Genomic DNA, 27,019 nt, shown 5'->3' on the forward strand with positions numbered 1-27,019 from the left:
CAATAGTTGCCACAGTGGGAACCCATGCACACTAAACAAAAGGAATATTGCTTTGGACAAAGATGCTCATAGCTCCCTAAATTGGGCAAACAGTCATGGTTTTGACCACAGTTTTAAACATATTTTGACCACAGTTTTAAACATACATCCTCATACAACTAATATATTTGTGGCTTGACACAAGAACATGACCCTATTCTTCTAGAATTTTCATGCAAATTATTTCCACATTATGTAAAATTAATGGCTTGTCCAGGAAAATGGGACATCACATCTTTGTCACATCGAATACCTTTCTTTCTTTTTCTATTGTCTGCCTTATTCACTTCTCTGCTACATCTTACAAACTTGAAAGAACTAAAAACTTGCATGATTACAGCTCCTTCAGAAGACACACAATTTCAGAACAGGCTAAAGAAAGAGAAAAGTGGAAAAAAATATTTCCCTAAAACCTTTTTACTATTTAAAGGAATCTGGTTGAATGAAAAAGTAAATAAATGTTGAATGAAAATGGGAAATTTAGAGTTCACATAGAAATCAACATAGCTCGAAAAGAAAAAGTAACCACAATCACCACAACTGCAGATTTACTAAACAAGTTCCTTAACCACCTACTGTAAGTTATTATAAGACACGATTAACAACCAACACCTCAGGTCAATCAGTTTAATTGGGAGTCATTAGTTCTTTAAGGCAGGTTCACACTTAACATTTTGTAAGGCATGGTTGCAAGAATAGCACTGCTCCTTTGTGCTTCATGCTCAAATCATATATCCGGCAGGATTTAAAGGGGGAAACAAGAGATTTACTGTTTATTTCTAAATGTAGCATGCATTGCAAGATATCAGCAGGGCTCATCCTCCTTCTCCCACGGGGCAGTGTCTGGATTCTCACACCACCTTTGGCATCTATAGCCATATGTGAGATGGACTCCTAGCGCACTGTCTTCCAAAACCACTACCACGCCCCTCCCCCATCACCATTAGCCCCTGGCAGGTCTGACTACACACCATACTTTGGCCACACCTTTCCCTGTAATCCAACAAATATTCCTCTCTCCACCTTCAGCGGGGATCTTCCAGTACACCATCTGCTGTACTGCACCCAGACATTTACTATTTTGTAGTATGAAGAGATACAGACAGTGGAACAGTCATATTTGAAGATCAGGATACAGGTGGAGGGGACCATGGTTTTCTCTCCTGCTGTCACCATGGCAACCACCTTGGCAACCACCTTGGCAACAAGCATCAGCAGCAGCTGAAGAAGGGCATCTTTTGGTGGAAGCTCTGGGTGAAGGAGTCGCTGTGGTGCCGGATCCGGCCCGGACCGCCGCTGGGGTCCGTCTTGTTTTTCTCCACAGTGATAAGGGGCATCTGGACCAGCTGGACGGGTGACTTGTTGTCCCTCATGGCCTGACTTAGGTTCAGCACCTGGGTTCAATGGGCGTGGTTGGAGGTTAATGGGCGTGGTTGGAGGGAAGGTTGTAGAATGGAGTGGATGGGGCACAAACACAATAATGATTTCTTTTCTCACATTTAATTTAAAAAGGAGGATGCTACACAATTAAAAGGTACACAGGAAGGCACAATTTTTTTTTTTTTAATTACAGAAGATCGATACATATTATTCGCAGAGTAATCAGGAACTTGTTAGTTTTTTATTAGAATTAAAATGAGTTCATATTATGAGGCATCATTTACACAAAAAAGATAAGATTTATGTTATATGAGATTCATATTTGCATTTTCCCAACTTCCAGGAAATAAAATTTATAAAGGAGAGAAATTGCCACAAAAACCAAGAATCCTGCTTCTCTCATATTTAATGGAAAACTTTTTTCTTCTTTCCCTGAAAGCTCTCCAGATGTGATATTTTAAAAATCTTTCCTGATCATAAAATCTCCTGCACAGTTCAGATAAATGCATGAGAGAAAAAAAAATGGTTTAATCAGCACGATACATTTCTACTGCGACTGCAAATTGCCATGCCTTTGTAGTATACATCTCTCGGTATTCCACTGCACTAAGTAATTTGTGGTCTGAAGGAGGCTTTTACTGTCACAAGATCATAATTCATTTGGAAGATGTTATTCATACCTGTCCTCGCATTACTGCCATCTGTTTCTCATACATCTGCTTGTCAAATCCTTTGTCCTCCTGAGGAAAAAAACAACAACAACAAAGAAATTATGATAATTCAATTGTACTGAGCACATTGATGTTATGAGCACCATATTTTTTATTGCAAGTACTTCATATCACATTGGTAAGTCTCAAGCTATATTACTCTTTAACAGATTATTTTCACTATGTCACATTTAACTGGAAATTCGACCCCGTTTACAGTGCGAGGCTTGGCCGCGGCTCAGCCGCGGCCGAGCCCACGTTCATTTCAGTGTAAACGCGCAAAACGCCAAATGCGAGGCCAAAATTGGCCTCGCATTTGGCCACACTCTGGAGGTGGTGGCCGAGCCGTGGCCGAGCCCGGCCTTTTCTCAGTGTAAACGCAAACTGGGCCAAATGCGCAGCCAATTTTAGTCTGGCTTCCAAACCCTCTGCCTGTACTATTTCGCTATTCAGGATTTGAACCCCCTCAACGTTGAAGACTAGTAAAGTTTAAGGTGGTTTTTCCTTGGCAAAGGCCTTTGCCCGAACGGCGACTTTGTCGCCACGGAATTCAGTTGGCAAAGGGTCTGAAAACCAGGCGATACCAAATTGCGTTTGTTTACAAGCAGAGCCCCACTACGACAAAATATTGAAAGGTTTGAATCAAAAGCGCGGCCGAGCCCGGTAGTGTAAACGGACAAAATTGCGGGGCTCGGCCTCACAACTGAGGCTGGGCTCGGCCGCGGCTCGGCCCAGCCCCGCACTGTAAACGGGATCTAAAAGAAGCACTATCAGCACACAAAATACAATCTGTTTGGATTCTCATAGAGCATGTTAAGAGCTTTGACACTTGCACCTTTGAACTACTGAATTCTCACTCTACTGCAATTCACCAAGAATGAAGGTGTTTGCTTTAAGATTAACAGCATATCTTATTTCCACTTTAGGTACTGCCACCAACTTCCACCACTGCCACAATAATCACCACCACCATCACTACCACCATCACCATCACCATCATCACCACCACTACCATCACTATCATCACCATCACCACCACCACCACCACCATCACCATCACCATCACCATCACCATCATCATCATCACCATCACCATCATCACCACTACCATCACTATCATCACCATCACTATCACCACCACCACCACCTCCACCATCACCATCACCATCACCACCACCACCATCATCATCACCATCATCACCACCACCATCATTATCATCACCATCATCACCATCATCACCACTACTATCAACATAACCGCCACCACCACCATCACCACCACTATCACAATCACTACCACCAACACCACCACCATCATCATCATCACCATCATTATCACCACCATCATCATCATCATCATCACCACCATCATCATCATCACCATCATTATCACCACCATCATCATCATCACCATCATTACTATCACCATCATCATAACCATCACCATCATTACCATCACCACCATCACCATCATCATCACCACCACCACCACCACTACCATCACTACTTATTGCAATTCAAGTACTGATGATCTTCATGTCCCCCAAAAGACACTGTACTCACACTAAAGAGGTTGTACAGCTCCTGGCAAAGCTCTTCGATGAAGTTCATGTTGCTAATCTTGGGTAGTACTTGGTCGATGGTGTCCTCGGAAAATTGCTGCTTGGCCTGAGGTAACCACGCCCAATGGTAGGGATCTGTCCACAGAAAAGACAACATCAAAAATAGTTTTAATTATTTAAAGCACAGATGGAATGGTTTGAACAGAGAGGAATTGATATGGACCTGACTCAACTGCTGTTGATACTAGTATTGTTACACATATCAATATTGTTATTACTTTTGAATTGTATTTCTTTATCATCATCATTACCATTGTTATCATTATCATATTATTATTGGTGGTGGTAGTACTAGTAGTAGAAGAAGTCACAAGAGAAGAATTATTCTCATGGTCATAATCACTGTTAACAACATTGATATCATCAAAGTTGCTATCAACATCATAACTTCCATCACAATCCAAATCTACATGTCATTTCAATAATTTTCAATATCTTATCATCATCTTCCTTCTGACACAATGTCCCTCATATTTCACGCCTGCAACAGCACCCCACATTTTGTGTGTGTGTGTGTGTGTGTGTGTGTGTGTGTGTGTGTGTGTGTGTGTGTGTGAGTGTGCCTGTGCATGTTCAAATATTAAAAAAAAAAAATTGTAGTAAAGAAATTGTCTACAGCTTCCTGACGACAGTATCTACACCACTGTGCAAGGGTCGTTTGTACTGGAGTTGACTACAGATGGCTATGACATGACATCAATCACAGATAATCCTTGCCTGTGATGCAATCCAATAACATTCCTTCACATTGTTACACCAGATTAAAACTTCAAAATGAACAGCCCACTCCACTAGCACAAGGTAGTTTCACATACAGAATTCACTCCAGCATGGCCCACAAGCTTCATACAAGAGTATATACTAAGAATCTATTCTTCAGCATAAAACATAATTTGGTTTATAAATACCACAAATCACTGCAGAAATCACACAGAAACTAAATACTGTCATCTACCACAATAGTGCCAATATTATCACATGATGTTTCCAGGGACTAGATCCTTTGTTGTCAAACCTTATGAGTATATACATGGCTTCAATTGTATAAATTATCTCTTTTGGTGGTTTATGTGGTAGGGATACAAAAGAAGTAATTGACTTTCACTTTTATTCCAAACAGCTTAAAATGCTTACTCTACTTCCTCATGATGCCCTGGTCCTATTTCTCTCAAATGCTGGCCTCTATTAAAGACCATGATGTAGCAGTATTGATAATAATGAATAATCTTCACAAAGCGCATTAATATCACAATACATAATACACCCTACGTGCTATAGGAAGGGACAGGGCTGAAGAAAGAAGACAGTTTGTGGTATATCAAAACATTCACTTTTAAGAGCCTTCTATCTCAGCTAGGAGAGATAATAGTGCCACAACCATGTTTGTCATCAGGAAGGAACACAGTACATCGGTACTGCAAACTTTGTGTAAATTTCATTGTAAGCACATGCTCATGCTCTGGAATTGACCCTCTTGTGTTGCACAGGTCTATCTCAAGAACTCCTTTGAAATATTATATCATCAAACATGATGCCTATATACACATTTTCATTGCAAAAGTGTAGTAGGCAGTTGTGAGAGAATTTGGAATGAAATGATTGTTTTCTTCTTCTTAAGAAAAAAAAATCCTGTTGGTAAGATTACAGTGATTTCTGGTATCACCTGTGCCCTGCTTGTTTCACCTATAAACATACATATGACAGCAAAAGAAAAGGGGAAAGAGGGATACATGGTGAACAAACCAAACCTATGGGACCATGAGGTTGGTCAGTCAGTAACGTATCTGCCTTTCAATCAAATGGTTAAGGTTCGGGCTTGGATTCTTAGTCCAGTGAGTCTTACTGAGCAATGTTGTGTGTTATCATGTTGTCTACTCCGGTAGACACAAAACACTCTGTCCCTCAGAGATAGGACATAACATGGAGGTCCCGTGTGTTAGAGAGTCACAATCCAACACATGCAAAATATCCCGCTTCGTTCATTCATTACAAAGAGCAGGGTGCTAATTAAACCCAGTTTAGCGGTTTGGCCAAAGTACACTCAATTCATACAACTTGTCCCCTTGGAAGACCAGCAGCACTCTGATAATGCAGCTATTAAATATGGGTCATCCAGCCATTAATATCTTGTACAGATGGAAAATAAAAAGCAAACAGACAAAGTGCAGTGTAAAGGTTCCCTACATCAGGACATTTCTCTGACACAGGAATCTTATCTTTCTATAGCATGTGACTTTGCTACATCGGCCACGAGTTTATCATTGTAAAAATATACTGGTTGAATGATTTCCTATGGCAACTCAATAGTACATTCACTATCAGACTTCCTTTTGTTATTGGGACCATGCCATCACAAACTTCCATGGATGAAAATAACTTCTTTCACTTACAAGTTCTGACTTACAAAACTCATTGACATAATTCACTGAACCCTGACAAAAGTCACAGTACCTGAAATTCTGTGAATTCTACACAGAGGAAACTATTTGGTCTATTTGTGCTACCAGATATCATTTTTCATCAAACTGAGTAAATAGCTGACCAACCCATCCATATGAGTTGCCATTTAAGCTTCGCAATAATGGTTAAGCAAATGATAAACTATTTCATAGCTGACCAAAAACCAAACTTGCAGTATCTCAAATAATAGCTAAATTTCAAGTCTACTTCCACCTCATGTTATCCCAAAACAAGTTAAATTTGTTGCTGGCGTGACTGCACTAAAATCCATATGATCTGGCATGGCAATGTATCATGGTTGGTTGTTTTATGACATCAACTGGTAAGACATTCCTCAAGCAAAAACCTACAGGCCATGGCAATAACAGAGTTTCAAAGCCTGCTTTGAAGGCTTTTCCATTCCTTTATCTAATTTCCACACATTCACTGTTGCTACGTAAAATGCAGTAAGAAATAAATCCTGGTTGCTGAAGGAAATCTTCTCTTCTCAGGATGTGCATAAACTTTAAAAAAAAAAATCTCAAACACTCAAATGAATATAGGGATAAATGGCTATCCTTTCAGTTATTAAAGCCAGTGAAAGCGGAGTTGAACAATATAGAATAAGTTCTAATGACTTGTAAACCATGCAGAACTAGCTTTATAACAATATCTGAGCGGCTAAAACTTCAACCAAAAAGGCATTATTCCAGTACAGTGTAGTTGATCCCGCTGGGGCAAAGCAGATTGGTGCCAGCAGAGGCCCTTTAATCCTCGCTGTGCCAGGGACTTTGGACAGTGTGTACAATGCTATGGGGTTTTCTGTGTCAATCAACACTCAAAGCACAACAAGGGTTAACACTGAAAAAGAAGCCAACTATCCTTAGAGGCTTTTTGAGAACTTTCATTCTTCCTGCATCACATGAGTATTTGGGGGTTAGAAGGTGTGACATTAAAGCTCTCAGAATATCTCACTTCTCAATATTATGTTGGTATCATCTTCACTCCACATTTGTAGATGACTGTCTGTCATATCACATAACGTCATGTCCTTCTTCACTGATGTGACAAGAAGGGCAAATAATCATAACTCTAACTTAGGTCATTATGAATCTGTTTCTGAAGTATGTGTATTGCATATTAACCCTTTGCATATATATGGTAACCTGGTCAGTCCTGCAAAAGTCTTCAGGAATTTCACAACCTCTTGAGTGAACAGGTTAATACAGTAAATGTCATGATGTGTCACCTAAACCCATTTTTTTTTTTTTTTTTTTTTGCTATTACATACCATGATATGCATCTAGGATATGACCTGTAATTCAGGTAATCAATTCATACAGATTGATCAATTCTTTCATACATATATATCGTCGCTGGGGTGACAAGACCTTGTATTGCAAATTTGGGTGAAAATGACTTTTTTGGATTAATTAATCATTTAAGTGATGTCCTGTCCAAATTCTAGCTGTCTTACCCCAAAAATGAAGCCACCATTGCATGTCTCTTCAAAGGAAAGGCTTTCCCATTTGATACATTGCTTTGGCTGCCATAATGTTTGCTCTCCTGAACATTTGACATTTTGTAGATATTCAGTCTTGTTGCCCCAACGATGATATGCAATATAGTGATGTGTATTTGTTTTCTGGAAAATGATCATATGACAATATTTCATTAAAAAAAAAATAATAATAATAATGTTACTCACACGTCCTCCACTCATCAGGGTGTTTGAAAGGGAAAGCCAGGCCGTTGTCGATGGCAGCAACGTTGATGTTTGGTGGTCGTACCATGCCCCAGTCACCCAGCTCCCCGCCACTCTGGGCATCCTCTTCCAATGATGACTTGTCGTACTTGATCAGCCAGTTGTCATTGCCCCTGTCTGTTTTAGAAAGATTAAGTTAAAACTTTCTCCTTCAGAGAGAGCGCAATCCTAGATTACTGAAGAGGGGTAATACTTCCACTGATGACATCACAATGAACAAATAAAACCATTTTTTCACAGTAAGATGATGATGATGATGATTATCATTAAACATAATGCATCATCACATTCTTAATATCATAATTATAATGGAAATACATCAATTGGATGAAGTATTCAACATACTTCAATTATCACTGAAATAGTAGGCTATGTGGCGCTTTCTCTGTCCAAATGTGTAGTCCATATGTCAGGAAGGTGTCATAAACCCAAATTGCACTTTATAATCCTCATCTAAAATTCTGCTATAAACTTGACTTCTTTACAGCAACATCACTTTTATTCCTTGCAATGTAGGTCACACAATGCAAAGGCAATTCTCAAAGAAACAGCCTCCCTATCAAAATAAAAACCAAACAAAATCCAATATTTCTCACTGTGCTGTTGGCGCATCTTTCATGTACATTGTACATAATTCCAAGGTAGAAGATCTCCTTTCGACATTTCCCCACCTAAACTGCTGCCTACATGTAGTTCCCTTATTTAAAAACTTTGCCATAATCTGTCAAACAATGCTACAAAGTCTAGTCTTGAAGAAATTGCCCTCCCACATTTTCATACATTCTACCCAATGTCAGCATAACTCTACATGATATAATCTACATACTCAGAGCCCTTTTTTGAACTCTGCAAACTTGCTGTAAGTCGTCCTTTAAAGGGACTGTACAGTACTGGTTGAGACCTAATTTCAGGTTTCTAACATTTTTAGGTGAGATAATAAGAAATCTCATACGAAATATGAAAGAGCATGCAATTCTATGAAGAATTCAACGTTTATTTGATAAAAATTGGTTTTGAAATGGCTGAGATATCCAAAAAAGAGCGATTCTAATAAAGTGTAAAGTGTGGGACCCACACTTTGGAACGATTGCTTTGTTTTATTTTGTTTTTGGATGTTTCAGTTATTCCAAACCCGATTTTCATCAAATAAACTTTGAAATACTCTTAAAATGGTATGCTCTGAGCTATATCATAAGTGTTTTCTGGTATCTTGCAAAACTTTAAAAGCCCAAATTCTCATCTCAACCAAAACTGTACTATCCCTTTAAGTTATCAACTGAAAGTGACTCTGTATCTAAAATCTCCTTTCACTTCCTGAAATGGCAATCAAGTCAACTACTGTATACGCTATATATTTCGCGGGGGTTTTATTTTCGCGAATTTCGCGAGTCGGGAGCTATTCGCGAAATCAACAACACGCGAAAATATTACCTTCCAAAATGAATCCCTTGCCTTGATGATACGAACATTTCAGTACTAGTATACCATGTCACGGCTTACCGAACAGACCATACTGGCTAAGCTTGTTTACGCACGTCCACGTCTAGATCTACTTACAAATACTAAATCCATTATCGCAAGGGGACCAGTCGTCAGAAATCTAGCGCGATGGACTTAACCACTTCAAAAATGTTGAATTCTAACTTACTAGTTCGCAGAGTTTGATAAGTTTTTTTCATGCAGTGTATAGATCTAACTAGTGTCATTCTTATTTGCTAGTAAGTTGAAAATTCACACTTTCTTTGCCACTTCATATTTTCTCTGGTCCCCCAATCGCGAATTTAACCACTCGCGAAAATGTGTAACAGCGGCAATTCGCGAAAATTTATGTACGCGAAAATTATAGCGTATACAGTAATAATGGCATGATTGTTTAGTCTCAAGACATAAAGCATGACATCATGAGCAGTGAAATGTGATACATCTTTCCACAGCTGATATGTATACACATGCTTCCATCAGTATGTTTCATTTCAAACCATTATAACAATTTGCTGTTGACAGCTACCACTTTCTTAAAGGGATATTCAAAGAATTTGTTCACTTCCAGCTGCGATAATAATGTTCAGTTGCTCAAGCCCGAAATATGACTAATATCCATGCTGACATAAAATGCCATCTGCTAGCAAAAAGAATCTAAGAACATGTAACTGGGACAGGACATGAAAGATAGTCACTAGGTTTAAGGGGCATGACTACATTAAAGCGTGGACCTTGCTACTACAATGTACGTATGCCATACAGTCACTACTTTGGATGGATATGACCTTTTAGTGATGTTGAATTATGTAATCTGGTCAATTAACCATGCAATATATACTGGATTAGGCGACTGTGGGCATTGCCCTCGGGGCACCGATGTATTTTGTGTTTTGCAATTCACATTCATATTGTGCACAAACGTACATGTACAATAAATGTGCTGATCAATCTTGTGCAGACTCCAAACATGGCTCAAATCTGGCAATTTGCACATGGAGTATTTGGCAAAAATTGACCAATATAAAATTTATCTAGGTTCTAGATCTAGATCTAGAGTGCCTGGTCTTCACACTAACTGATAGAATTGTTGTCCTTGCTTGTTGTCATGTAATACTGTTATATTTACAGTCTGGTGCCATATTCCGTTTGGCCATCGGCCTTATGGCACCACACTGTATATTTCCTGTATTATGTGAGAACAAGCATGGGGTAACTAATAGTACCAAGCTGCTATGGCATACAGTACAGTTACTACTCTGAAGGGAAAGACTACAGTATATCAAGGTACATGTACTATGCCAGTGACTACAAACACTGCATGCTCCTTGCACTGTGTGAACTAAACTCTGCATGCTTGGAAAATACTGTGCAACTAGGTATGAAGTTTGTCACAAATTGTGCAAGTGCATACGATTTTACAAAATATACCACACACTTACTAGTGCGTACATACAGTACACTGTATGTAAAATCTCATGTAGATCCTACTCAAAATGACTTCAGAGTATTAGGACTTACAATGTACAGGCCATATTTTATTCATATAATTCTGTCCCTGGGCAACAGTCTCAATAGAATGTCAATATTGATTGACAGACTGGGTATTATGTATGTATATATCATAAACCAGCTACACTTCCTTGAGATTACAAAATTATGAGATATCAAATACACAAAGAAAAAAAAAAATGGCATAGAAAAATGTCTTGATTCCATGCCAGAATATGATCATGGCAATTAAACTTTCATATAATGCCTCTGAACATCAATACACTGTATTGTGAGTTTTGTTGTTGTTGTGTTGTTGTTTTTGCTATGTTAACATTATTCCAACAAAGTGTGCCATATAAGATATCATCAGCAAACGATGTGGTCCACTGAACCAGGTGCTTTGAATTGCTTGACACGTATATGATACTCATGTCACGAGGAATGCTTTTATGTTAACTAGGGGTCTGTAAAGCGATAAAACGTCACACCACAAGGCATTATATTTCAGCTGCATCAGTGGAAGCTTCAGTCGAGTGCAAAATCCCATAAAATGGATTTGGGTATTTTGTACCACTCACAAACATGCTGGTGGAGCAGGGGAAAAAAAAGGAAAATATAACAAAAGAAGTACAGCATGTGGCTGAGCATATCTGGTTTCTACAAACAGTGGTTTTGGTTTTGAGAAAAAGAAAGAAAAAAAAAATACCCCGTGCTAAGCTGGCCTCAATTTTTATATGAGCTTGTGAGCAGAATAGCCAGTAGTTTCAACTCTAGGTACAATGACACAATTCACAATCAAATCTCGCTTGCGCATTTCTTGTTTGAAGTTTGAATTACCACCTTAAATACCACAGCTATTCCACACTATATTCTGCAGTGTATTTGCATTCACATTATGAAATACCACATGAAACACTGTATACGGCATATATTTAGCGAGTCTAATTTTTTGCAAATCGTGACTTCCTGACGATTTCATGAGTGGTTAAATTCGCGATTGTGGAGTACCAAACTGAATGGAGAAATGTATGCATGTGTCTGTCACACTCATGTCAGGATCAGAGTCAATAATTTTGTGTTTCTTTAAATTCGTGAATAGCATCTGACTTAAGAAATTCACGAAAATAAAAAATCTTGCGAAATATTTGGCGTACACAATACAGTAGTTCACTGTCAATGCGAATGCACCTAGGGAGGAGTAATGTATCAACCCGTCTCAGGTCATAACATGCAAACTTGGAACCATTAACGTATAATATTGCCATCAATATGGCGTGATGAAAGTAATAATCCCACGCTATCTGACAAGTGATAATGTGAGGGTAGAAAGAGGACTAAATGATTGGCTGTTATTCAAGACTATTTTACATATATTCTCTGGAAAATTACTGCATGGTATGCATTTAATAATGAATCCACATAAGGTATTCCAAATGACTAGAAGAAAACGATCCGAGTAAAAAACAAACAATGACACCTGATTATCTCATAATCAGTGAGGATTGCTTTGATACGCATGCAATTAAAATTAAAAAAAAAAAAACTTGTTTCATGCTAATACTGAGTTAAGACTGATAGAAATATGGAACTGATTTGCAAGATTTGGGTTGTTGTTTTTTTTCACACACAAGAGAAGAATATAAACACTGTATATTCTTGGCATAGAGCAGCATCTCCATTTACTAGGAGCCATCATGGCTGAAAGGTTCAAACCATACGGAAAGACTATAGGATTCCATGCATGCATGAGGTTCAAGTCCCAGCACAGCAGTAGTGCCTTTTGGTATCAACCCATTGAGGACTAGCTGATTTTGCTATAACATGCATTTCCTATAGACACCTGTCCGAGTATACTCAGGACTAGTCTTAACAGGTTATAAGGCATTTCATCCTTGCTGTCATGTCTTCCAGAGAATTAAAACCAATGGTCCAGTAGGTAGATAGGAGAGTCATACCTAATGCATGAAAGAACCCACTTCACTTCTCATATTAAAGGGAAGCAGTCCTGAGATTTTCACTGTACTGATAATTAAGAAGAGTAAAAAATATGACCTTTCACCAATTTATACGCGTGGACATCAAAAATTGTCTCCGTTCGCGATTTTTAAAAAATAATTCCTGCAAGCGATCGTGTAAGAGCCTGCCAAAAGGTGCAACGTCATTGATGCCCTACTCTCAAGTTGACAGCCGTGCCTCAGAAAACCAATTTAAGTGTTCAAAATGATCATATCTGATTTTTTCAAAAAATGTGACAGTATGTGGTTTTATTATTTCAAACAAAATATTTCAAGCTTATTTATATATACAATTGATATAAAAATAAATAGTAAACATGTATTTATAAATAACTAGGGAGCGTACGCATGACGAGCAGAACACCGCTGGAAAGAGTTGTGCATCGATGACGTATGACTCTCCGCCAAGACTTGCTCATTTGCAGAGTCACACTTTTTTAACCGAAATGTACGAGCTTATTTGGTGATTTGAAAGTTTGTTTTTGATGAAAGTAGTTCATTTGAGGTACCAACAACAACATATTTTTTTAAATTTCGTGAGGACTGCATCCCTTTAAGAGTACAGAAAAATCCGAGTAATGTAATTGAGCAACATAAAACTGGCCAACATACTCTGGTGATGAGGCCTAATGGATCACAGTCACTAAGATGACTTTTTGCTGCCCAGGAAGACTAGCATGTTTTGAAAGAATTGATAGTCAATATAATAACAATAATAATAATAATAATAATAATAATAATAATAATAATAATAATAATAATAATAATAATAATAATAATAATAATAATAATAATAATAATAATAAATAATAATAACAATAATAATAATGATGATGATAATGATAATAATAATGATAATAAATAATAACAATAATAATAATGATGATGATAATGATAATAATAATGATAATAATGATGATAATAATAATAATAATAATAATAATAATAATAATAATAATAATAATAATAATAATATGTATAATGTACACACTCCAATATACCTGTGTTTCTGATGATGTAGTCTAAGATGACCAGCCTCTCAAACTGTTCCTGGAACTGTTTGGACGTTGATTCGGGTAAGTCCTCTGTGTCAAACCTCCGCAACCAGAAGTCTGCATCTTTGTAGCCACTGACAAAGAGCTGGAATGATCCAACCTGAAAGTCGACCAAATCGAGAGAGAATCGGAGGTAATGATTAGTGAATTTGTGATGTGAAGTCCAATTCATATAGGCAGAATTCATCATGGACCAAAAACCAGGGTTGTATGTCAGGGGGCCTTTAAGCATACTGGCTCCAACATAGTAGAAATGTGACACTATAACTGTCAGGTGAACCAAGGCTAGTAAACACATATCAAAACTCATTGAAGAAAAAGGAAGTTATTCTCTCCTTGAGATAATCAAGTCAAATGGTACAGTACTACCCTACATGGTAGCTTCTTCGCTGGCCAAGAACTACTTTGTCTGACACAAGACTACAGGTGCACTGCATTATGTATCGGTAGGTGACAACTGATACCAGCACACGTCATTACAGAGCCATAATGTCTTCGCATAGGATACATTTTAGCTACCTGACACACCATTTTGACATAGACAAAGTTAATTGATTTCATTTTGATGGGTTGTATATTGATAGTGTCACAAGGGTAATGACATGTATAAAGAGTTTGCATATTTAAAAAAAAAGAACAAACTTACAAAGAGTCTTCTTGGTGCAGACAAAATACATTTCCCTTCTTTGAAGTATGATCACAATTTTCAAAATTTCTGTGTGTGTAAAGATATTTTCACAATCCATGACACATAAGACATCTGAACATTCACACATGCACCTAAACTTGGAGCCTTTTCTGATTATTCCTCATTTAATTCAAATGATGTTTGAATAGTCTGACCACAATTTACCTCCCCTGGCAATTACATTCAACTCTCACTGACATTTCTTATAACATAGCCATTAGTAATAGGTGAGAGGTGAACTTACAACATTTATTGGTGCCAGGTAAAGAGAGATTTTTTTTTTCTCAGAATGTACAGGCTTGCATGGTTTTGACAAATGAAAGCACAAGCAATATAGGGGGCATGATTGGTGTGATAATACATCAGACATGTCAATAGATATTCCAGGAGTGTTTTTATTAGACCCTATGATTCCATCTAAATCAAAATCTTCTTGAACTTCGCTCCCTTTTCGCTGTCTCGTGATGAAGACCAAATAGATTTCCTCAGCCCCCAGAAAACAATCAGGTGAAGCCATGCCATGTCAACAAACCACATGGCTACAGTAACTTCTGTGTGGCAGAAAAAAGGTAACCCTTACATCAATGAATTGACTCCCTTATATGAAATATTAACAGCGGTATCTAGTCAGTACATTATACTTAAAAAGTTGCAGCGCTATACCAACAGCCACTCAGTGTATCTAAAAAATGACCCAGTAAATATTCCTAGCCATGTAGTATTGCTACCGCTATTTGTTCTTGTCATTAAACTTTAATACTGCACAATACATGCATGCATTAGCCACGACAGATATCCCTACCCATGGTCGTATGTCAGCTACAATTGTTATCAAGGTCCTTCTCCCTTCCCCAGGGGGGTGGGGGAGGTGTGTGTGTGTGTGTGTGGGGGGGGGGGGGGGGGGCATAGACTGTGTGACTCAGCCCATGCGATGAATAAAGTCTGATTGTGCAGTATGCACACACTTTATTCATCAGCATGGCCTGTGCAGGCAATAACACTAATGAGGCAACTGTGTCCACACAGCAGCCTCACACAGCTTTTTACCCTATAGCTTGACACATTGGACAAAAAACACAAACAAACTATAATCCACAGAACTTCTTTTCGTACAGCAGCTTAGGGTGAAGCACATGTACAAATGTAAAATGCAGTGGACTCCTTTTACAATGAAGTCCTCAGGAGTGGCAGTTTCCTTTCGTTATATCCAAAAGTTGTTTAAATTGAACAGTAAGGTATATAAAACTTTATAGATGATCCTTTTGAGCCCTGAATATTTCATTCATTGTAACAAGAGTTTTGTTATAACCATGTTCATTATAATGGGAGTACACTGTACATAGTGGATGTACGTCTGCTAATTGAATTTTTGAATTGCCTTTGAAATATACATGTATACAAAACAATTATAAGTTTCATCTTGTCATTAGTGGTTTTAAACTTAGACATGTTGGCTGCTCTACTTTGAGCTTAGTCCCGACGAAATTCTCTTCACACAAACTGCTACAAAATTGTATATTGAAAATCCAGAATGAAAGGATTTTGTATTTCATATATTATTTTCAAAGACTTGCTGCAAATTGAAATATCTATTGTCTCCTTAAAATTCCATAGAATGACCCTGACTTCAAACTTTTGATACAATGCCAAGTAAAAAGGCTATAATGTTGAAATGCGATAAAAGCATTTTAGTCAGAGCTATCATAACCCATTTTGATTAATCTTGTTATAGATTTGGTTTTAAAAGGCGATTTTACATGTAAACCCACTAATGAGTTGAAAAACACTCTACAGTTTGGACAATGTCACTGAGCCAAATCCCTAAATACTCATAGACAGCCCCTCTTCTAACATTCAAGAATCTGTAATACAGTGTGGTTACCACAATTACCTTTTATTGGAGTATAAACTGAGTGATAGGAATGACTTGGCAATCCCTGCAATTTATGATTGACTGTGAATATTCCAATGTTGGCCAGACTTCAAGTGAAAGTGAACATTTGCAGAATGATATCTTAATATGTCAAAAATATCTTAAGTTATGAATCAACAGAAAAACAGGAAAGTGATGCATTGTAACACCGTACAAAGCCTGCTGTGCCAGTTCCCTTCCAGTTTATATCCCATGGTGTATTCCCTGTAAAATACAAAACACTTTCATGGCAAAACAGTTTTCATACGGGCTCAAATTTCATCTCCCACCATACCATATGGAAATTGCTTGCAATACATCAAAACAGTCTACCAAGTGAAGAAACACATCTGACTGATCAAATGCGATTTGCCAGGATAATGAGTTGTTTGGGATTATTTGAGATCAAGAGGAAAATAATTTTTATCATATGCCTATGGCTTTTATTCTTGAAGAGCCCTCCCGTTCACTAGTGAGCAGCAGAACACGACGTGATAAAATTGGTTGTGCCCTAGCAATCATATTTTATCAATCAATTTCATCAATTAATGCAATTCACTCTCAAACAGAAGATCAATGGATATTGCTAAGACCTGATTTGTCGATCATCGCCAATCGATTATAGAACATTATACAGCAACCATGATTGGATATGTTCTCAGACTGCAATACTCTTGGTGTAAATTTTGGGCAAATATTTCACATTTCTGTTATCACCCGACTGGAATTGTGTTATCAAAGTATTATTTGACACATTTTGTATGCATCTATACGTCCATTTTAGAGCAAAAATTGGCAGTTTCAGCAGGCATATGGAAACTATGCTATACCTTTAAGTGCAATAAGTCCATTTAAATGTTGACCTTGGATAGGATCCTTAAGTATGCAACTCTTGCATTATATAATCGTTAAAATACTAATTCCCAATTCCTTTTGTATTAACATAAAGGATAATCCCATAAAGGGACAGTCTGTCTGGTAGTGGCAGACAGTAGGCCTATCTCATAGAGCCAAGCACTGTAGGCACCCTAGAGTCTGGAACAATCAATAATCATAAAACTTGGTCAAAGTCTCAACTTTTAAAAAGAGAATCTGTTTGTTCCATGATATCAATAAAGTGAAATGTACACTAACAGTACCCTTTTGTCTTTATTACAGTGGCAGATACACTATGGAGTACATCTGTAAATCTTCCTCATATAGCTTTTAATTTCACACTTTATTTGACTTGTAATTTCCTGTGTTTGTGGACTGCCAGCTTCGAATGACAGTGTGTCTCATGTGATATAATATTCTTTACACTGCCATGTGACTCTTATTGATTTTTATGCTACAGATGTACTTGCTCTTGCCATGTGTACAATACTGTAATTTAAAATAAAATGTAGTGAATTGCTCAGAATCAACGCATGCAAATCAGATTATATTTTGTATAGGTTCGTGTATTATATCAAAGGTTTGGGTTACAGCTACATGTAAATATATGCAGGGCTGCCAACATTTACTCATCAATTTTACTCATCAAATTAGTCATCATTTTCAGGGCCATGTACCCAAGAAAGAATACATGGTGCACCATTAAGCCTTCTACCACTCAACGTTCTACCGCAACAGAAACCTTCCAAGATTTCATTTACTCATCAAATTAAGACAGGTTCCAAAAGGCAATCAGGAAGACACTTGTTATATGCATCAAAGTATTTGATGATAATGTCCCCACTAAGGGACACATAAAGATCCCTCCCCCCTAAGGACATAAAGAGGTGGTTAATTTTTCAAGGAGTCTCCTATGAAATGGGGAAGACATGACAGCCTTGTCGATCCATGAATTTGTAAGTACATTCTCTTGAAGCATGAAACACATTTGGTTGTCTCTTGTGTTTTTATGACATAGACAAACTGATTTACATGTTGTATGAAGAAGTCAGCTTTAAAAAAACAACAAACAAACAAACAAAAAACACTTCTCTATATGACAATTGCCATGGTAATTTTATAGGTCCCACCTCTTTGTATTTATTTGTTTTTGCACCCTGATAGATACAAATGTAGTGAGACACTTGGTGTAACACGGTTCCACTGTCATGGTTGTTACTGTAAGTCTTTTTCATGCTGAGATTCTCCTACTGTATTCAAGTGGTGTCAGCAGTGTGTGATTTAACACTTTCAGTATCACAATCCAAAATTTCCACTGACATTGTGTGCAAAGGGTTTGCATTCATAGGTGTATGTGGCGAGAACAGAGTTACTTTAATTGGTGTGTATGTAGTCCATTGAGTACAAAATGCATTTATGACAGTATGTGTGTATATGATATGGTGAGATATTTCATTTTGCAGTATTACAGTTGTATTTGCCACATTAACATGACTATAACAGAATTCACTGGTAATATTGGGTGAGCAGACTTTCAGACACATGTACACACACACACTCTCTAGAACAGAAACAGTTTCATGATTACACACAATTACACACTCAAGACACACTATACACATGCACAAGGATGCCATTCATATTAAATGCACTCAAAAGCGGGTACATAAAACACACACACACACACACACACACACACACACACACACACACACACAAGGACACATCAGCACACAGCTTTTGGAAGATTAATCCCTCATCCAAACATACATATGTCGACAGATAAAAATTTGTCTAGTTTTGATATTTTTTTTTTTCAAAAAGGGGAAAAAATACAGGAGTTAACAAAAAAAAAAAAAAGGATAGCCATATAGACAGAAGTATAGTGTACAATTTACATCAAATATTCTTTAATTCCATGTGCAACAAGGAAATAAATTCATAACAAATATTCTTCTCCATACAAATGTATGTACATATAATTTCAATTTCTTTCTGATGAATACAAGTACTGGTACACGTATATGGTTTCAATATCATAGCAAATGTACAAAACTTCTTATTGCTGAGTGTTGTTCACATTGATACTTCATAATAATTCCAGTCTTTCAGGTACAATAGGGAAAACAAATCAGATGTTCCCCTAATTCACTTTGTTGGAAGAATGTTACACATTGCATGTTCCAACATTACAACTGATACCTTAAATGATTAACTGCAGTCATGACCAATTTTTGCCAATAAAACACAAAGTTTTATATGTTGTTTTCCACACTGTGGAAGACATGTACTGAGTTGGAATAATTTAGAGTTCTTCATTGTCCCTTAACCTGCTGAAGGCTGTACATTGTAGTCCCAAGCATACATTTGTGCAAGAGTCTATGAGAAATTTGTGTTATAGCAAAATCAGCTTATCCTCAATGGGTTAATGAATACAAAAGCTAATACAAAGGTTGAAACAGTTGGAATATTTTGAGAATTTCAGCTTCGAAATAATAACAGTAAACTAATAATAATGAATCAAATTTAGCATTTTTTTAAGGGAATTTCTAAGCACATTGACGCAAAACAGAAAAGTTGAATTACATGTAAAATGCACAGATATAATTAAAAACATCATACACTACGGGCTCCAAATTAATACAATACATGTAGTTTGTAATCTGATATTCACTGAAATCTCATTCAGAACTCTCATCTTCTACATGCATGTGAATGGCAGCCTCCTCGAAATGCAGATGTCCATTAACGAATAGAAAGAAGCCACTTGGCGGATGCATCCAACACTGTGAGCACAAACTTCCGCAATTCTAGACTTCAATGATTAGATGACTTTCTGATGACCGCTAAATCCGATTGTTCACTCTCCACAATTGGCTCTCGGCTTTCAAAACTGTACTGGTTGGTCCACGGTTGTTTAATGTTTGTTCTGGTCACATTTTGTCAGCACTACAACATTCTTGTCAAGTGCATGAGCAGGTTTTCAAAACAAGGAGTTTTTGTGTCGAGACCACTCGACTCTAAGGTTTTACACCTCTGTAGAATCATCCAAACTGTTGTCTCTCCATCAGTTAAAGGTTTCAGTTCCATGTTGGCTTCCCGTCTAGGATTGTTTGCAACGAGATCCAGAAAAATGATGCCTGAGCTGCATATTCTATCCAGAAAAATGATGCCTGAGCTGCATATTCACAATATGCCCTGATGTCTTTGTATAGTGTGGTCCAATGTTGTGGAGATGATGTACTAAGGTGGCTGCAAGATGATGCTGTGTCAATGCCGAAATACACATAGCAATGGATTTTCACTGGTATTTTTATCTTTCGCGAAGGTTGACAAATGTTCAAATACTGACAGCTGGAAGGGGTCTGGTCTTGAATGACCACTCCTCAAGGATGTGACCAATGGTCAGCTGCTCAATTGTAGCCTCATTGGTCAAGTCTTCACTGATGTCGCGTCTACGGCATACAGTTGTATAATCCACACAACTACATGATTGAGTGGATCGGCCACAATATTGTCAAATTCTTGGACTGCTTTTTAACCATTAAAGTAATTCATGATCATGGAAATGCCCTATGGTAATTCATGACCACTGTAATTATTCATACCTAGTCATTCTTATTAGTAAAGGCCCATGGTAATAACAATGTCTTCCATAACTTCACTGCTACATTTGCATGTCATATCGTTACATGTATATTATTGGACATACAAAAGGGTCAATATAAAACTTCAGTTTCATTACAATTATTTACACAGTATAGTTCTCTACAGAATGTGTACATATATGTACAAAGTGTAGTTGTTACATACAATTTACCAATCCAGCCACCCATAGTAGATGGAATATGATTTGCAAAATGTAAACCTTGATTGCCTGCAACCAAACACTTACACTTGTATTTATATGTACTGTACATAGAATACTACATGCTGCATGAAAGACCACATGCAGACTTTGAACGTGGATAAATTTTCAAGGTTCAAAGTCAAATCCATTTGGCTGTAAGAGATACCATGATCTCCTGTTTGTGTTGATCTTTTAATGTTCCTCAAACATTGTGATGTAAAGTGGTTATCTCATTGGCTCGGAGTCTCTCTGGTTGCATAGTGGTCGCAAAGAGACATCTCCATGGATTCTCCTGGAGACTAGCCTGGTCTCCAAGAAGTCGCAAAAAAATCAAACATGTTCAACTTTTTAGCAGACTTTTTCCAGTCTCCAGCTGGTCTCGGAGACGTCTATGCGACGTCTAATTTTGTCCACAAAGTCTCCTCCAGTGAGATAGGCCCTTAAGTCATTGGTAAGATCACATTTTTCTTTGATTTGACACCCACTCTTCCATTTTTATGTCCTTTGAAGTTGGCAGAGCTGCACACAAACCCATTTCCTCTACTGGTCTAACCTGTCCCTGTCAAACCAGTAGATACTATTTTTTTTTACATTTTTTACTAGTCTGAACCTACATCAACTTTACTTGTCCTTTTCTTGTTTCCAACTGGCCCCAACAAAGTTATTCATTTATTTTTATTTATTCTTTTTTTTTTTAACTGGTCATGTCGGACCAATAACTTTGGCAATTCATGAAAAGTTACTGGGCCTACACTGATTTTCACTGGTCTGGGACCATCGGACCAGTGCCAGCATTAAACGTTGCAATTGGCCATGCCAACTCCACAATGTAAGCATGCATCATAGAATGAGAGGTGGTTCACTGCAACTACAATGTAGGAAACCTTACCTTGGGTGGAAGGCCTATTCTATTGAATCTCCGCCCGATTGCTTCAAACTTCTCCAGGGTGAACTTTTTGGTCTTGGCTTTGGCTCTGTCGATCGGTGAATAGTTGAATGTTTCACTAGCTAATTTTACAACCTATGGAATTGTAGAGGAGACATGGGCAGAGAGACAGAATAAATGAATTTCATATCATACAGAAATTGATAAAAATCATATTAGGATAGTAAACAATGCTGACAGTACAAAAGGTGTGCAGCATGCCCCAAGTACATGAAGGAACATCTGAAGTTACTAGTATGTATGTCTATTCATGCAAGTGACTGAGTACCAAGATAATGAATAGAAAAAAACAATCAATTATACATTGTAGTAAGTATTGATGATCACCAAACTGTATTACTGTGGATGTCGGAAGTTTGCAGATCATGTGATTCTAAAGAGTGTACAATCCTTGACAGATATGACACTTATCTAAAGTTAACAACAGTTGGTAATAAAAGCAATCCTCTCAGATAGGCATGACTTCATAATTGAGTGAGGGCTGTTGTATCTCTGCAGATAATATTTTGAATTATGCTGTCAAAGACTGGGGGGGGGGGGAATGTTAGATGCTCTCTGTAATGTCAATCAATATCTTAAAGCATTTCTCTACAAAACATTGTTCTCAAAGGATAATACTACCACCAGAACACTACCCTCAGAGCATCTTTCTACAAAGAATAAGGAAATTGCTGTACAGTGTATGGTCTTGACTGAGATCTGAGACCCCACAATTAGTGGTCATCAAAACTTTAAGTGATGCATGTACACATTATAAACAGTATATGGGCAATTCCGCAGTTAGGTGGACATGACATGGATAAAAGAAATGTGCCTCTTTATCTTATTCTTCAATTTAGGTACCAACTAATGCCATGGATGTTCACCAATCATTAAGGTCTTTCAAATTCAGTAGATTTTATTTTTCATATTTATTGATTTCGCGAGATCTAAAACCATCATTTAAAATGTACATGTGGGACTGGGGATGCTGAAATTTACTTAAATGCAAATTACAGTGGGTTCCTTTGAAATTTTTTCCTCAAAGTTTTGCTAATGGGTAAAAGATGAATACATTTAAATACTCCAGAAGTCATGTGACATTTTGTCAATTACAAAAGGGTGAAATGACCTGCGGAATTACTCCGGACAAATGTAACGTTACTAACCGTAACGTTACTAACCATGCTTTTGGGGGTCTAGCTAAAAAATAAGTGGTCGAACTGCTCAAAAAATGTGTGTGAACATTTGTCATGATGCAATAATTAAAATTAATGCAACACTTTGTTTGAAGTAACTTGAATTTTTGCACACTTTTTGTTACAAGACATTGATTTTTTTGTCATGTCCTTTTTTCGTAACGTTACTAACCTGCCCTTTAAGTTGCCATAGCAATTCTAATATTTCATGGATTGTATTCATTCTTTTCTGTATCATAAACCTGGGAAGGATGAACATGTTTTTGACATAATTTTGACTTGAAATGAATAAATGGTAATTTAGTAGTAAAAACAAATATCTGAATTTGTTCAAATGTAACGTTACTAACCGCGGAATTGCCCATATGATCACATTTCCAAATACAGCAATGCATGTCACTGATGTTGGCAAATCGGCTTCTACAGTTCTTGAGACCTTGTCAACATGTGAAACACGTCAATGTATTGTTCTAAATATAGTACTGACTGCATGATGTGACAATATACATAGTAAGTCAGAAAATTGACTTGGTGTAAAATATTATAAAGAATACTTTAAATCTAAGATACATTTCTTTTTTCTTCTACTTCTTTTTTTTTTTTTTAACTCACCATAATTCATTAATTGCCCAAGTAAGATTAGTACTGGTCTGGTGACAAACATTCAAGTTACACTGTAGGTATTACAATAATGTTAGCATTCAGTCAGGTTTAACAATACATCATGTAAATATACAGTGAACATGGCTTAGTTTGACTTATCTCTGCATCTAGACAAAGATCACAGAGACAGAAAAAAGGGATCAAAGACAAAGTAAAAGCTCGGTACCCTGGTCTTTGGGACGACGTTCAGACCCAACTTGCGGTCGACCAGGTAGGCACCTGCCTCTGAGAGGTAACCCTGGTTGGGAAGGAGACAGCCCCGCCCAAAGCAGCACGGGAAACATGTCTTCTGCAACCATTTGGTCCATTTGGGGTTGAGCTGCCCGTACGGCTCCTCGCTCTTTGGCTTGAAAACTCCTATCACCTTCTGCAATATCACAGCAACAATGAAAAATGTGATGAGGTTAAAATCATGCTTTCTCATAAAGACATTGACATCATATGCCTTGCTCAGGTATTACATGTAAAATCCAGGCATTTGAAAGGACATTTGATAATTTTGTTCAAAGGCTCACATACAGTAAACTATTAAACTGTTAAATCACTTTACCAGTGAATGATAAACAATACATATTTATCATGAATTTTAATTTTGAAGGAAACCACATACAGCACCTGTATTGTCTTTAAAAATGCAAGTACATTAATGCAAGTACAAAAATGCAAGCTTTTATTGTTATATAAAGCTTTGGTAAGACCTCATTTAGAATACGCCCATGCGGTATGGAGTCCTTATTTGAAAAAACATATATTAGCTTTAGAAAATGTCCAACGGAGGGCCACAAAATTAGTACTTAAAATAAGATCTTTATCTAATGAACAGAGATTGAGGCACCTCGGACTTTCAACTCTAGCATACCGCAGGGCGAGAGGTGACATGATTGAAGCTTTTAAATTATTTCATAAATATGATCAGCAAGTAGTGCCTGATTTGGTTTGATAAAAAATGCACAAGAGGATATACTGTAGTAAAAAGTTATATATTTTCAATCACATACCACTGCAAGAAGAAACTCATTTTACATGCGTATCAGGTAACCATGGAATAGTTTACCAAGAAATTTAATAGATGCACCCAGTGTCTTTTTGAAGTTGGTTTGGATAAATTCTGGGACAATGAACCCATAAAATTTAAGTTCGACGCCAGGCCACCTGGCCATGACCCAGCTCATCTCAAGGACTAAACCTGGATCTGAATTCAGAGGCTCAGCCTGCGTTCAGAATCTTCCATAGGTATCCATAGGTAAGTACAATTGTAGCTTCTGTAAAGTATTGTCAAGGATCAAAAACTATACTTCTGCTTTTCTTTCTCTAAAACTGTTTTCCTTGCATCAAGATGATAACTCTAGAGAAAGAACACCTATGATCAGTGATTACTTTAACTGTGCTGCTGCTGTTAAAAGTTTCTACTCCGCAGAACAGACACATGCTTTCCATTACCACATCTTGCTGTCATCTCAGAGTGAAGGCACTATGATGAATCAGATTGCAATTTCTGCATGAAAACAATGTCTAAGAGGCATTACTCAACTTGTAATCAAGTCATAAATCCCCAGAAATAGTTGAGGTAGCTCATTGCCCTGCAAACCGGATGCTGAATTAACATTTTAGCAAGGTGATAAACTGATGCAATCATTTTGTCTTTTATGTCATGGGAATAGGAATGGTTTTCTGCATTGATGTTATAACCAAAATTCCATCTCTGGACATATTTTGCCGGTTTAAAATTAGTTTTCATATCAATAACAATGTACTCATAATCATCAGGTTTATTCTGGGTTTCTTTGGCCATGACATGGCTATCAGTATTATTACTCGACGTGTGACTTGTACCCAACACAGCACTCTCTGACTGCATTGAGACATGTCCAAGTTCATGGGCACAGTTAATTTCAAAAGTACCACATGATTCTGTGCCAAACATGGAAAGATTTGGTAAATTTACTTTGCCATCAAACCTCACTGTGCAACTTTCCACTTCATCAAACACATATTTAATTTTATCATTAGTTTTATGTGCCATAACTACATCAAGACAATGGTCAGGCTGCAGAAAAATCACACACGGGTCTCTATACTCTGTCTCTGAGCACACATGCATTTTGACTAACAGGGCAGGGGATAATAAAACTTACCCCTGAAACATCTTTTACAAAATAACTTCCGCTGGAACCCTGTGAGATTCTTTCTGGATAAATCCCTTGGAGAATTGCATGCTCTGCTTCATGAATGATTCCAGTGAATTCTGGGTCGTCCGAAAATGTGTTAAAATCGTCTAGAGATGAAGAATTACGACTTCTACTCCGCACCGGCTGTAGGAGCGGCTCGCTCTCCCGGGTACCGGTACGGGTCGGCGAGCTGGGCACGGAGTTATCCAGAGTGGCAACGTTAGGCGCAAATATAACGTCCGGAAGACCTTGTAGCTGTGGAGACTCCACCTTATTTTCAACATGAACTGTCACGTTTGGAACATATCCTTCATTAAGGTCTAAGTCAACAAGCTTTCCACTACTTTCGCTGCTGTTTTTAGCGCTAAATTCCGGGCCAACAGGCAGCAACAACTCTTGGTGGGAATCCCTGCGTCGGTTTTCTATATGTTGGACTACGGAACTCATGCCTTATACTAAGCCTACTATGGCCGGTCTTGTGCACGAAGCAAAGCGAAACTCTGCTACTGTGAGGGCAGAGCTCAGAGCCGGTAGAGCAAAAGTTTATTCAACTGAAATGTTCAACCTCCTTGGTATATCAAAGCATACTTTGTTCGGGTCCTTTATCTGAATGCAAACACCGTCATGAATCGAATAGATAAGGTTTTATTATTGTGGCGAACAGAGAAAATGCCCTCAGTCCATTCATCTGTTGTGCTCACCGCGCACCGCTCTCGTGTGCGTACCGTGGCCGGCGCCGT

The 27,019-nt window shown here is 37.7% G+C and overlaps 1 protein-coding gene across 1 annotated transcript; it reads right to left on the minus strand.

The window, feature by feature from the left end:
• Positions 1 to 967: 967 nt before the first annotated feature.
• On the minus strand, positions 968 to 26,989 carry LOC139739893 (phosphatidylinositol 4-kinase type 2-alpha-like). Its single transcript, XM_071650493.1, has 8 exons — positions 26,247 to 26,989; positions 24,278 to 24,478; positions 22,214 to 22,345; positions 13,945 to 14,098; positions 7,899 to 8,072; positions 3,693 to 3,826; positions 2,100 to 2,159; positions 968 to 1,433 (listed from the first exon to the last, which is right to left on the minus strand). Exons 1-8 carry the CDS (start codon positions 26,724 to 26,726, stop codon positions 1,251 to 1,253), a joined length of 1,518 nt encoding a protein of 505 aa, XP_071506594.1. The 5' UTR covers positions 26,727 to 26,989; the 3' UTR covers positions 968 to 1,250.
• Positions 26,990 to 27,019: the final 30 nt, after the last annotated feature.

The sequence above is a fragment of the Diadema antillarum genome, unplaced genomic scaffold (genome assembly GCF_040938485.1).
Source record: "Diadema antillarum isolate AM-2024a unplaced genomic scaffold, OU_Dant_1.0 seq00000821_RagTag, whole genome shotgun sequence".
Taxonomy (NCBI): domain Eukaryota; kingdom Metazoa; phylum Echinodermata; class Echinoidea; order Diadematoida; family Diadematidae; genus Diadema; species Diadema antillarum.

Excerpts from the sequence above, each read along its gene's own strand:
- LOC139739893 (XM_071650493.1), bottom strand. The coding sequence starts at position 26,726 with ATGAGTTCCGTAGTCCAACATATAGAAAACCGACGCAGGGATTCCCAC. Across the intron at positions 24,479-26,246 it reads TTGTAAAAGATGTTTCAGGG|AAGGTGATAGGAGTTTTCAA; the intron begins GTAAGTTTTATT and ends GTGATATTGCAG. Across the intron at positions 22,346-24,277 it reads ACGTCGTCCCAAAGACCAGG|GTTGTAAAATTAGCTAGTGA; the intron begins GTACCGAGCTTT and ends ACAATTCCATAG.